Genomic DNA, 13,816 nt, shown 5'->3' on the forward strand with positions numbered 1-13,816 from the left:
TGGAGAAACGACCATTGACTGAGTCATATCAGGAGGAGTCAGTTGTTGGGAAGTGAAAGCATGGTTTGTTGAGTTGGAAAGTGTGGGATTGGAAATGAAAACCTGTGAGCTTTAGAGCTCACATGTAGCCAACAATTGACTGATTGAAATCAGGTACGAATTATAATTTATTGAGAACGGTTGGACAGTGTGTTGGGTTGGAACATCTGGGATTTGAACTGAAAACCTGCACAGACTAGAAAGCAGGATCCATGGTGCCCTCTAGGCTTAAGCTAGTTGATGAAAATGACAAACTGGTCTTACCAGATAAACAACACATGATGGTGACATCACTGTGATGTAGGCCGTGGAAGAGTCAATATAATACAAAATAAACCAAATAGCTGGCATTTCACACATGGAAAAAAATAAAATAAAATAACAGAGCTTAATTTTAAAAAATAAAATATAAAATAGGCACTAAATACAAAAATAATAATTATTTTTAAAAATCAATTAAAATAATTTGGCGTTTGGGAAGTAATTTTGTCTATTTTTATTATTGTGAGACCATGACAGGGCATAAATTCACAGCCATAATACGTATAATTATGTACCATTATAAATGCTTACATTTAATAGATAAATAACATCACATAAAAAATAAAATAGCGTAATATAAAATATAATCTTTTGAGAAAATGTTCTAGCGTACTCCGGTCCGCGAGGTGGCGCCGTGCACGTGACTCAGGCATCCGCTCCCAGTAAAAACACCGTGCATGTTTTGGACACAGATTTGGCGGTGCGGATTTTGGCCTCATTTCTCACTTTTCTATCAGTCACTTTTTCAACTTTAGACACTGCGTGGGTGTACCAGGTGAGGAATCATCACAGATGCATTAGTGTGGGTTAAGAGTACATTTAAGGCCGGAACAGCGAGCTGAGCTAAACAAATCTGGTTAGCATTAGCATCAGACAATGATCCAAGCCTGATATGTGACATTATTAAAGTACAGATCTATATGTGACGTTATTAAAGTACAGATCTATATGTGACGTTATTAAAGTACAGATCTATATGTGACATTATTAAAGTACAGATCTATATGTGACGTTATTAAAGTACAGATCTATATGTGACGTTATTAAAGTACAGATCTATATGTGACGTTATTAAAGTACAGATCTATATGTGACGTTATTAAAGTACAGATCTATATGTGACGTTATTAAAGTACACGTCTATATGTGACATTATTAAAGTACAGATCTATATGTGACGTATATGTGACGTTATTAAAGTACAGATCTATATGTGACGTTATTAAAGTACAGATCTATATGTGACGTTATTAAAGTACAGATCTATATGTGACGTTATCTATATGTGACGTTATTAAAGTACAGATCTATATGTGACGTTATTAAAGTACAGATCTATATGTGACGTTATTAAAGTACAGATCTATATGTGACGTTATTAAAGTACAGATCTATATGTGACGTTATTAAAGTACAGATCTATATGTGACGTTATTAAAGTACACGTCTATATGTGACGTTATTAAAGTACAGATCTATATGTGACGTTATTAAAGTACAGATCTATATGTGACGTTTATTAAAGTACAGAGATCTATATGTGACGTTATTAAAGTACAGATCTATATGTGACGTTATTAAAGTACAGATCTATATGTGACGTTATTAAAGTACAGATCTATATGTGACGTTATTAAAGTACTTAAAGAGATCTATATGTGACGTTATTAAAGTACAGATCTATATGTGTGACATGTGACGTTATTAAAGTACAGATCTATATGTGACGTTATTAAAGTACAGATCTATATGTGACGTTATTAAAGTACAGATCTATATGTGACGTTATTAAAGTACAGATCTATATGTGACGTTATTAAAGTACACGTCTATATGTGACATTATTAAAGTACAGATCTATATGTGACGTTATTAAAGTACAGATCTATATGTGACGTTATTAAAGTACAGATCTATATGTGACGTTATTAAAGTACACGGATCTATATGTGACGTTATTAAAGTACAGATCTATATGTGACGTTATTAAAGTACAGATCTATATTAAAGTGATCTATATGTGACGTTATTAAAGTACAGATCTATATGTGACGTTATTAAAGTACAGATCTATATGTGACGTTATTAAAGTACAGATCTATATGTGACGTTATTAAAGTACAGATCTATATGTGACGTTATTAAAGTACAGATCTATATGTGACGTTATTAAAGTACAGATCTATATGTGACGTTATTATTAAAGTACAGATCTATATGTGACGTTATTAAAGTACAGATCTATATGTGACGTTATTAAAGTACAGAGCTATATGTGACGTTATTAAAGTACAGATGTATATGTGACGTTATGAAAGCGCTTCATTTTTGGCCTTGAAAAGGTTCAAAAATATATAGTTCAAAGATAATGACTACTGTCTTATTTAGCTTATGTTTATCAAGTGCATTTTGAAAAGCTTTTAATAATAATAGCCATAATAATAATGTAATTTATATATTTGTTTTGTTCTTGAAAGACACGTGCTTATTTTATTTATTTATTTATTTATTCATTTATTTTTTATTCGTTTTAATTTCGACTTTGTGCCAAGAAAGAAACAATAATCTTATACATACTACATATACATTGTAAACAACAGAAAAGTACATTTCTCGAAAAGGAGTGGGAAGAAGAAAAAATTCAATTTACCCACCCAAGTTCATGATATAGTTTAAAAAATTCTAAAACTTCTGTACATTGATGATGAAATTTTGTAAATATTTACATTTAGTAAAATAAATTACGTACTATGCATACTAAATATAATTTTAACCCAGTTTCTTTCTTCCTTTTTTTCTGTATTGTACAGTATTATGGTCAAACAATCTAATTACAATGATAGAGAAGGCACATAAATTTATAGTTTATGACTGTATAAAATAAAGCAAAATGAGAATTAAGAATGTAGGATTTTTTTCTCCCATTTTTGGTCCTACAAACTAATAATAATGTTATTATGTTATTATGAACTTTGTCAATATTTTGCTCAATGACAAATGTACTTCTCCCTGTAAGATCATTTACAAACTAAATCATATCTGAAGAAGTGGTGCAGGAAACACAAATGTTCAAATCATTTCATATTGTCAACATAAAACTTCTGTCGCTTGCACAATTACTCACAGTGGGAAGAGGAACCACAATGTTTACTCAAGTAAGAGTACTGTTACACTGTACAATATATTATTCAAGTAGGAGTAAAAATATGCTGATAGAAAATATCTGAAAAGTAAAATTTGGTTAAGAATGTTTTCTAGTATGTAAATGTAAGTGTGTACTACCCACCTCTGTTTGCAGACAAATGAACGAAATAACCAAGTACATTATCTATTAAAAATCTCTATTCACCTACAGTGTCTCTTTCCCTTGTCTGCTGTGTGTGTCCAGGGAGCGGTCAGGATGTCCGGAGGTCCAGCGGTGCGCGTGAGCATCGAGTCGTCCTGTGAGAAGCAGGTGCAGGAGGTGGCTCTGGATGGGACAGTCCCACCTCTGTCCATGTCCCAGAACCTGTCCCGACTGGCCCAACGCATAGACTTCACCCAGGGCTCTGGCTCTGAGGACGAAGTGGAGGGAGAGCCCAGGGAGCGCGAGTGGACCAAACACGAGTCAGACGAGGAGGAAGGTACTGTCTCCTCACCGTGTCAATACAGGGTTCAGAAAATGGTGTGTCAGAATCATGCATCTAGCGAGGGGTGCTCAATCATGGAAAAAAAAAAATCGTGTCCATTCTGGGTGATAATCAGAAGTAAGGCTACTCGATAGGTATGTGTGAAAATATAGAAATATCAATATACAGTGTAAACTCTATTTGGTAATACAGTATCTTTATTGTGAGCTGCTGTATCAATATATTTTTTTGTATCTTTTAGCAATTTTGTTCCTTATTTAGTGGAAGGAAACTTGTTTATGCAATACACTTGACATATTCACTGTTTTGATGATTAAAATAGATTTTATATTACCCTTGCACATGTACTGGTATCTAATCCTGAGGGATCCAGTGATTGCCAGCCTTACTATTTCAAATTAGCTTTGCAGAGGCAATGGTTCAACAAAGAAATATTGTTGCTGAAATGTATTTGGTTCTTAAAAAACAGCAATAGATCACAGCATATCATGTTAAATATATCGATTTATAGCATGTCGTGATAATATCACATCGTGAGCTATGTATCGTGTATAGTATCAGATTGTGAGGGACACTATGATTCCCAGTTCCAGTTTATTGTCCATATTTACAGCACTATATCGCATTTCAAAATGTGTGATCTAACAGGCCTGTTGGTCCCTCAGGTCCAGTGAAGTTCCAGCCCTCCCTATGGCCCTGGGACTCTGTGAGGAATAACCTGCGCGGTGCGCTGACAGAGATGTGTGTGCTCTACGACGTTCTGAGCGTACTCAAAGAGAAGAAGTACATGGCCCTAGACCCAGTGTCCCAAGACCCCTCTGCCAGCAAGGTCTACACACAGACAGACACACACACACACACACACACACACACACACACACACACACACACACACACACACACACACAGACACACACATACACATGCACACTAACCATATTTATATAAAAATATGACATGATGTGAATATATGACATAACATTAAAGAATTTAGAAAAACTGTTCCCTCAGATCTCCACTAACAGTTGTGTGTGTCCAGAGCCCGCAGGTGCTGCAGCTGATCAGTAAGAAGCGCTCTCTGAGCACGGCTGCAGCGGTGCTCCTCAGAGGGGCAGAGAAGCTCAGTAAGTCTGTGGCAGAGAACATGGAGAATCGACGTCAGAGAGACTTCAACTCTGAGCTGCTGCGCCTGCGCTCCCAGTGGAAGCTCCGCAAAGTGGGAGACAAGATCCTGGGAGACCTCAGCTACCGCAGCGCAGGTTACCCTCATGCACGGTCATCTACATGACCAGTCAAAAGTGTTTCTGCTTTATTTTTTATCATTTACACTGTCGATTCCCACTGAGGACATCAAAATTATCAATGAATTATATGGAATGTAGTAAACAAAAAATAAACTCAGAATAACTCCAAACATGTTTTAGATTAAATCAAATTAAAGAAAAGACCCTGATGTGGCCCAGTTGTGAAATGAAAACCATTTCAGGAGACTTCATCGTGAAGCTCAGTGAGAGAAGGACAAGGGTTTGCAGCACTGTTGACAAAGCAAAGGGTGGAGTCTCTGAAGATATGAATTTAAAATATAAAAAATATTTAGTTGAGTTATTTCACTTTTTTGTGTGCTACATAATTCCGTATATCTTGCGTCATATATTTGATGTCTTCCGTTTGCTGTGTATCTAAAATGTAGAAAGTAGTAAGCATAATGAAAACATTCATCGAATGAAACGTTTGACTCGCAGTGTATACTATCTGCCTTCAATAAAGTAAACTAAATAATTTTCTCTACAATTTTGTATTTATATTCTGGAATTTGATGATGTCATCATCATTGAATAATGGCACCATTTTCTCAAGATATTGTTTTGTTTTTTTTCAATATAGTTTATTTATAGTAAAAGGGAAGGTGACAACAGGAGAGGAGGGGGGAGAGTTTCAGTTTGAACTATAGATTCTGTAATATTATGCTTCATGGGAACACAACTGATAGCATGTCTCATGTTATAGCTTGTTATAGCAACTCCTACTTAATGCTCAAGTGAAAATCTTGAAAATATGTTATGCCACTGCAGGCTCCCTGTTTCCACACCACGGCACGTTTGAGGTCATCAAAAACACAGACATCGATCTGGACAAGAAGGTCCCAGAGGACTACTGCCCTCTGAACGTGCAGATCCCTAGTGACCTGGAGGGATCCGCCTACATCAAGGTCAGACACTGTCGAACACTCACACACACACTCACACACACACTCACACACACTCACACACACTCACACACATTCACACACATTCACACACACTCACACACATTCACACACATACTTGCTCTCAGGTGCATGTCTCAACCCTAAGGTCCCACTTGGACCAGTGCATACCGTCTTTAGGCAAAACACCTTACCCACTTGACTTACACCTATGAATGTGGTGTGTGAGTGATTGATGGTGGGTGGTGGGGTTGATGGCGTAGCTGTAGGTCAGTCTACCCCTGGGCAGCTGTGGATACAGTAGTAGCTTATCACCAACAAATGTGGAGTAAATGATTCAATGTGAAGTGTCTTTGAGTGTCCAAAAAGTCCTTTATAATTCCCGTTTTGTATTAATAGTGTTATTACTGTATTTTCCGCACTATTAGACGCTCTGGATTATAAGGTGTACTGTCATTAAATGGTCTATTTTCAAACTTTTTTCACAAATAAGCCGCATCGGATTTTAAAATAAACACAACAGTGTGATGGGTGAGTGGGACTTTGTTTGGTGCGTTCACAGTGACTCTGGGTTTTGTTCAGTTGTGGCGTGTAGGGAGGGTGCTGTCTGGGATCGCTGGATTGTCGGCGTGTTCACAGTGACTCAGTTCTTCAGTTATGTCTAGAAGTGGCACATTGCACTCGTTTTTTCGGTTCGTTCCTCATCGGCGTGGAGTGATGAGTGTGGCTGTAGGTGTGTTTTGCTGCGCGGTCGTTGTCTGCTCCGTGTGTGTTTGCGTGCGCAGCGGGTGGTGCGGCTTTGTAGTTTACTGAAGTCGTGCTGGGACACCCAAGAGGATTCGTGTTTAGGGCGCTCTGGATTGTGCCATGCGCAGTCGTTTTTTGATGTGGTTGGAGGCTTAAGAATGTGCCCAATAGCCCGGAAAATACGGTACTAATCCCTCTTCTATGTTTTCAGGTGTCAATCCAGAAACAAGCTCCTGACATCGGGGACCTGGGCACCATCAGCCTGTTCCGGAGGCAGCCCAAAACCAAAGCAGGTAAAAGCACTCTGTAAACCCCCCAAGACAGGAACCATGCCAATGTGGACAGAAAGACAACACATTGTTTACTACCACACTTTTTTCTGTTACATGCAGTAGTATGTCACTTTCTGGAGATGTTACCTGCATGATGCTATGGACATAGAAAGTTAAAACCATACTTTGGAACATTCTCTGAGGCTGTGCAATTTTGAAGTCCATTAGCACTTTCAATTAACAAAGCAGATACTTTCCCTAAACTGTACACTGATGCATTTGTTAAATGCTGGCATATTGCGATTGTGTAAGTCTGCCATGTTTAAATGCTCTTTGTCTCCTGTCCCTGTGTGCTGCTGTGCGGTGTCCTTCAGGAGCTCAGCCGTGGCACGTGAAGCTGGAGGCGGCTCAGAACGTGCTGTTGTGTAAGGAGATCTTTGCTCAGCTCTCCAGAGAGGCCGTGCAGATCAAGTCTCAGATCCCTCACATCGTCGTCAAGAACCAGATCATCTCCCAGCCCTTCCCAGGTGAGCACCTCCACTGCACCCTCACCTTTGGAGTCACAGCACATTAAGGATTTATCAGAAAAACAGGCATCCACTGTCTCTGATTGATACTAAAAGTAATTACTAAAGTGCTTTATAAATAAAGTTTACTTTCTTACTAGCATAATCAGATGATGAATGTTGGGGGAAAAAAGCTTAATTACCTCATTACCTGTAATTGATTATTTTCTCATGGATAGACTTTTTAAAAGACCAAAACAAAAAACAACTAGAAAAGCAGAGAGAGAGCGCAGACCTCCGCCAAGGACTACCCTCATTTTTTATATAAATTGCGATAAAATCAGTCTTCTGGATCAGATCCGGATCAGCCTTTGGAATATGAAAGAGGATCCCATTGTCCATCCCTGAGTCAAATTTCATGGGGTTTGGTCAATAATTAACCCAGATATTGAGAAACTAAATTTTTGGCCCCATTTACCACAATGTTAACTAAAATTTCAAAGTGATCCAGAATCCAGGATTTCTTCCGGATCACCACCAAAATGAAATCAGTTCTTCCTTTTCACATTTCCAACAAATCCTGAAAATTTCATCAAAATCGGTCCATAACTTTTTGAGTTATGTTGCTAACAGACAAACAAACAACAAACAAACAAACAGACAAACAAACAGACAAACGCCGGCAAAAACATAACCTCCTTGGCGGAGGTAATAAATAGATCATTTAATAATTATTATAAATACAGACATGATTTGAGTAATCATTAAACTAATGGCGTCTTCCAGTAGAGTTCAGGTGGCTGAGCAGCACATGCACAGTTCTTCTAAAGCAAGATAATACCAGCGAACCATATTGTAAAAATGTGACCAACAATAAATAAATGGCACATTTAAACACTATTTACAATTTATGATAGATGTTAATAATTTAGCTACAGCTCAAATGTTACTACAGTGTACAGACATAATACTACTAACACTTCCACCTCAGACTGCACAGGGATCAAATTAAACATATGTAAATGAACCAAAACACAACTCCAGTTATGTTTTTGACGAGGAAGCAACTTTCTAACATTCTAAACATAAGATGGGTATAGTTGATGTTTCTCATGTCCTGTGTGTTGTCTCTGACAGGTCTGCAGCTCTCCATTTCACTGTGCCACTCATCTGGGGAGAAGAAGAGCCAGAGAGCAGCTCCAGAGAAACCCAAATCTGATGATCACCTATATGTCCTGGAACATAACCTGCACCAGATGATCAGAGAGGTCAGAGGCCATTACTGTACACATGTCTGTGGAGGTGGACTGAGGGGTGGGGTCAAAAGGGCTTGGGGCCAATGCTTATCGTAAAACGCACATTTTCCAATGTCCTTTTTCACCTTTAGCTCTCTATTACTGCTTAATTAATTTCTTCCGATTATACTGTGACCTTCTACTTCTACCGACCAGAAAAACGGCCACAGTGCAGGTGTCCTTATGTAGATTTAGTGTTTATTTTAAGATAATAAAGAAATATCTTCTATGTACAATATTTAAAGAGGGAGTATTCTGCAAAATCTTTTTTTTAATATATATTTCTACCTTGTTATAACATTCCCACACGCCTGAACAGGTTTTAGATGTCATCCATGTATGTTTGAGTGTTTTAGCGATTTCTCCCGGGCCCTACTGAAACCCTCCTCACAGTTTGCTGTAAGATTCTGTGTAATGCTTCACTCACAAGCCTACGTCACCCATGCTCCCACATAGGGGTGGGCGATATATCGATATTTTAAATATATCGAGATAGTTTTAAAACTCGATATGAATTCTGACATATCGTATATATCGATATAATGCTTATATTAAATTTTGATTTCGCAGCTTCGCTTGTTTACCTTCTCTGTCATCGCCTCCGCGCGCCTCCGCCTCCCTCATTTTGTTCGCTTGTGTCTCCTTCACTCCTCACTATCGCCCTGAACGCCAAAAGTTGGTGCCAGTGAAAAGCTTCAAGCACCACGAACCTTTTCCACCATTTACAGACAAAACCATCAGCAGCACATCCTCATATTCCACCGAGTTGCGTCCTTTAGTCCAAAAGAAGCTAAACGAGCTGAGCTGCGTGAGAAGTGCTGTTTATGCAAATGAGCCATGCGCTGGATAGGAACATGGATCTATTGAAATAAGGAACATCCTGAACTTCTTCTGCTAAATGAGCTCATGGTTATTGTACGGTTAACAGAGTTAATGCAAAGATGAGCTTGTGTTGAGTTGTTTTATTTATGATTTTTTTTTCTTGAACATATATCGAGATATATAAAGTATATTGAGATATATTTTTTGATCCATATCGCCCAGCCCTACTCCCACATGACAATTCTCTATAAATATACAAAAACGTGATACTAAACTGTACACAGCAACTTCACAAACCTGATTCATGATGTAAGTAGTTCCATTAGTGGGATGAACGCTGATTGTGTTGTGATAGCACTCCGAAGAGGGAGTGAACATATTAATCCTTTTTTTTTTTTTTGGTGAATTTTGCCTTTTCAAAACAATATACAGTAACATGGTTATCTGAATATATGATGTGTTAACAATTAATAGACCATAGAAGTAAAACACCCCTTCTTTAATGAAGTATTGCTAATATGCTTTAAACCCTGCCCTCTGGTGGTGTGTGTGTGCACGTGCAGTTCCATAAGCAGCAGCTGAGCTCGGTGCTCATGCCCCACCCGGCCACGGCTCCGTTCGGACACAAGCGTCTGCGGCTGGCTGGTCCTCAAGCCTACACCAAAGCCCAGATCTCCTCCGTGCAGCAGGGCCAGGGGCTGCTCGAGAAGATCATCAAGCAGGCCAAGCACATCTTCCTCCGCAGCAGGTCACTCCAGTACTCCCACCTTCTGACTTTTTTCTCATGTATCTTCACTTGTCTTTGCACTTTTCCAAACTTACACTGAGATGCTTTATTTATCCAGGTACAAAAATTTACGTAGATCAGATAATGTGTTATATGAACCCTTAAACTGCCTCCACCAAAATTCCCGAGTTTGCTAATAAATGTAATAAAGGTTTGCTGTTTTCACCCAGGACTGCGCGGACCATCGACAGCCTGGCCAGCCGAATAGAAGACCCTCAGATCCAGGCGCACTGGTCCAACATCAACGACGTGTACGAGTCCAGCGTCAAAGTGCTCATCACCTCTCAGGGCTACGAGCAGATCTGCAAGTATGTCCTGTGCTCAGTCTGCCCCGTTTAAGCGAGTGGAGGTGTTACAGCATGGTAGAAGTGATAAAACAGAAATGACCTTAGAAAACATAGTATGCCTGAAAACATAGGTCTGTTATAATCTGATACATGAATCAGTATTTTAAAATGATTTATCTAGTAGTTTGCCCAGGGTTTTGTCATTACTGGGCCTATTCACATGAACCAAAAAATACAGTACTAATGAACTGAAGGGAAGATATCTTTGCACTGTAACCATTGTGGATATTCTGGTACATTTGAAATTGGACTTTGAAATACTTTGAACTACACGCTGTATGTCTGATGAGAACTGCAAAACAAAGTCAAAGGCAAATCAAATGAATTCTGTGAGCACAAAATAAGGTTGTATACTGTATGGGCTCAGGCAGACTCTGCTTCATTCCTTTGGGCAGGGGGTGCTAGTGAGTTTGTTTACCCAGGGTGACATACTTTACATAATGATTTATAATGTTGTACATGTGTCTATCATATTTACCTAAACAGTGAACATGGTGAATGCATAACATTATAAAAAGCCCCCTAGTGTCCAAAAAAAAGGCCTTCATTATTATTTTCTGAGCCAAATGTAACTGTGTGCTGTGCCTGGGCAGGTCCATCCAGCTGCAGCTCAACATCGGGGTGGAGCAGATCCGGGTGGTGCACCGAGACGGCCGTGTGGTCACCCTGTCCCACCAGGAGCAGGAGCTGCAGGACTTCCTCCTGTCCCAGGTAAGAGCACTTCTCCTCAGGCAGAGCAGCTGTGAAGCACAGGCTAAAGCTTATACTGTGTGTGTGTGCGTGTGTGCGTGTGCGTGTGCGCGCAGATGTCCCAGCATCAGGTCCATGCCGTGCAGCAGCTGGCCAAAGTTATGGGCTGGCACGTGCTCAGCTTCAGTAACCATGTTGGACTGGGACCCATCGAGAGCGTGGGCAATGCCTCTGCAGTGACTGTGGCCTCCCCCAATGGGGACTACGCAATCTCAGGTACGGCTCACCTTCACACAGTCCACTCATGAGTATAGTATCAGCTATCTTCATGTGTTTGCACTTCTCTTCACAGTGCGCAATGGTCCAGAGAGTGGCTGTAAGGTGCTGGTTCAATTCCCCAGAAACCAGAGCAAAGAGCTGCAGAAGAGTGAGGTGGTGCTGGACTCCAAGTGGAGCCACCTGAGAGGGCCGTACAGAGAGGTGCACTGGAGCAAGATGGAAGGCAGGAACTTTGTGTACAAGATGGAGCTGCTGATGGCTGCACTCACACCTGCTCCCTGAACTGTGTGCAGCGCTCCTGAACTTCCTCTTCTGACTCTGTTCCTGAGTGTAGAGAGACTGTGCAGCCTGAAGTTACACTATTGTCAACAACACGTCTATGAGAAAGTCCTTGAAAATACTTTTCTACAAATACAACAGTAGTCACTGCAGGAGCTCCCACTTTACTTCATACTGTATGTACTGTTGGTAACTGACCGAAGTCAGTCCAGTCTTCATTAAACCAGTGTTGTTGTGCACATAAGTGTGTGCAGCTCCGTCACATCTGCTGCTGTCAAAACAAAGTCAAAGCTGAAGTGTGAAATTAAACAGAGCTTTGGACTCATGGGCCCTGCGCTGTCATTCACTCAGTCTGGGCACAGTCACACACACAACATCTACTTTACTCTTTGCTCTTTATGTTAGTTTGAGTTTAAGACAAACCAACTATAGAACGATATCAACTCATGTGACAGTTCCACTGCTGTTCCACTAATGGCATCAGAAACCATATTTTCCACTTTGTCTTCTGTGCTCGTTTTCTGTTTAAACACATTCTGAATGAATAAACCTGTATATGAAGTATTAGAAGGTTGTTTTACGTTTTCAGTGGGTTTTACACTCTGTCCAGGAAACACATGTTGAACATGAGCAGAGCAGCCACGTCCCAGAGCTGAGACAGACAGGTAGGCAGAGCTGGAATGATTCTAGTGAAGTTGTATGGAGTTTAAAAACACAGTGGAGCACTTCCTGTATTAACATCTCAAGGTGGAACAAAGTGTTTTATGTTTAACAGAAGATCTTAAATCTGCAGGGTTTGTGTGTTAAACATGTGAAAGAAACAAAACAACTCTGTTTGTTCCTTTTGATGAGGAAACAACAGTATAACAGATGAGAAAATAGTGTCATTTAACTGTCACATTGCAGATTTGTTGACCTGGTTGTTTGGTTAATATCTCTAATTACTGGGCCTACCCACATGAAACACAAACTGGCACAAAGTTTGACGTCTTTTTTGTCAGTAAAAATTTAAGTGAAACTATATTTCCACATAGCTTCAGAAAGTGATGACACTATTCTGTATATTGAACCACTCCTCGGCAAATGAGGGGTTAAATGGTTCTGACTGAAGCTGTCCACTGTGTCAAAGGTGTGGCCTTTGAAAATGACTTCAAAGACAAGCACAAATCAAGCAATTTGTTCAATGTTTATGCTCAGTATTTAAGCAAGGCAAGTTTATTTGTACAGCACAATTCATACACAAAGTAATTCAAAGTGCTTTACAGAATAAGAAATACATTAAAATCACCAAAAAAAACTAATAAAAACATAAATAATCATCACAAAATTAAAGATTAAAATAACGAGAGCGAGACGTTACATAAATTAGAGAGGAGTGTGGAATGAAAAACACTCAGTTATATGCACAGTGAAACAGAACCGTTTTGAGCCTGGATTTTAAACAGCGTCACAGAAGAGTCTGTCTCACATGTTCAGGAAAACTGTTCCAGGTTTTAGCTGCATGAACCTGAAACTCTGACTCCCCGTGTTTAGTCGTGACTCTGGGCACCAGCAGGAGGTCGGTCCCTGAGCTCCTCAGAGTGTGAGATGGTTCATATGACACTAACATGTCACAGATGGACTTTGGTGCTCGGCCATGGAGACACTTGTACAAGCAGAGCTGCTTTAAAGTCTGTTCTCTGAGCCAAGGGCAGTGTTGGGAAGGTGACTTTTAAAATGTATTCCCCTACAGATTACAGATTACATACCCCAAAATGTAGTTTGTAACGCAATCCGTTAAATTACTTAAAGTGAGTAACGTAATCTGAATACTTTGGATTACTTGATTTGCTGTAGAGAAACAAAAACGAGGATATCGTAACATAAGATATTTTGT

General features: G+C 39.5%; 1 protein-coding gene across 1 annotated transcript; it reads left to right on the forward strand.

The window, feature by feature from the left end:
- Positions 1 to 727: 727 nt before the first annotated feature.
- On the forward strand, positions 728 to 12,265 carry med17 (mediator complex subunit 17). The gene is made up of 13 exons (XM_020920485.2): positions 728 to 856; positions 3,470 to 3,704; positions 4,376 to 4,539; positions 4,750 to 4,969; positions 5,783 to 5,919; positions 6,875 to 6,956; positions 7,310 to 7,462; positions 8,579 to 8,709; positions 10,122 to 10,306; positions 10,516 to 10,653; positions 11,286 to 11,403; positions 11,499 to 11,658; positions 11,735 to 12,265. The coding sequence occupies exons 2-13, from the start codon at positions 3,482 to 3,484 to the stop codon at positions 11,941 to 11,943; spliced, it is 1,920 nt and encodes a 639-aa protein (XP_020776144.2). The 5' UTR covers positions 728 to 856; positions 3,470 to 3,481; the 3' UTR covers positions 11,944 to 12,265.
- Positions 12,266 to 13,816: the final 1,551 nt, after the last annotated feature.

The sequence above is a fragment of the Boleophthalmus pectinirostris genome, unplaced genomic scaffold (assembly GCF_026225935.1).
Source record: "Boleophthalmus pectinirostris isolate CB_2022bp ecotype Guang Dong unplaced genomic scaffold, ASM2622593v1 HiC_scaffold_9, whole genome shotgun sequence".
Taxonomy (NCBI): Eukaryota; Metazoa; Chordata; class Actinopteri; order Gobiiformes; family Gobiidae; genus Boleophthalmus; species Boleophthalmus pectinirostris.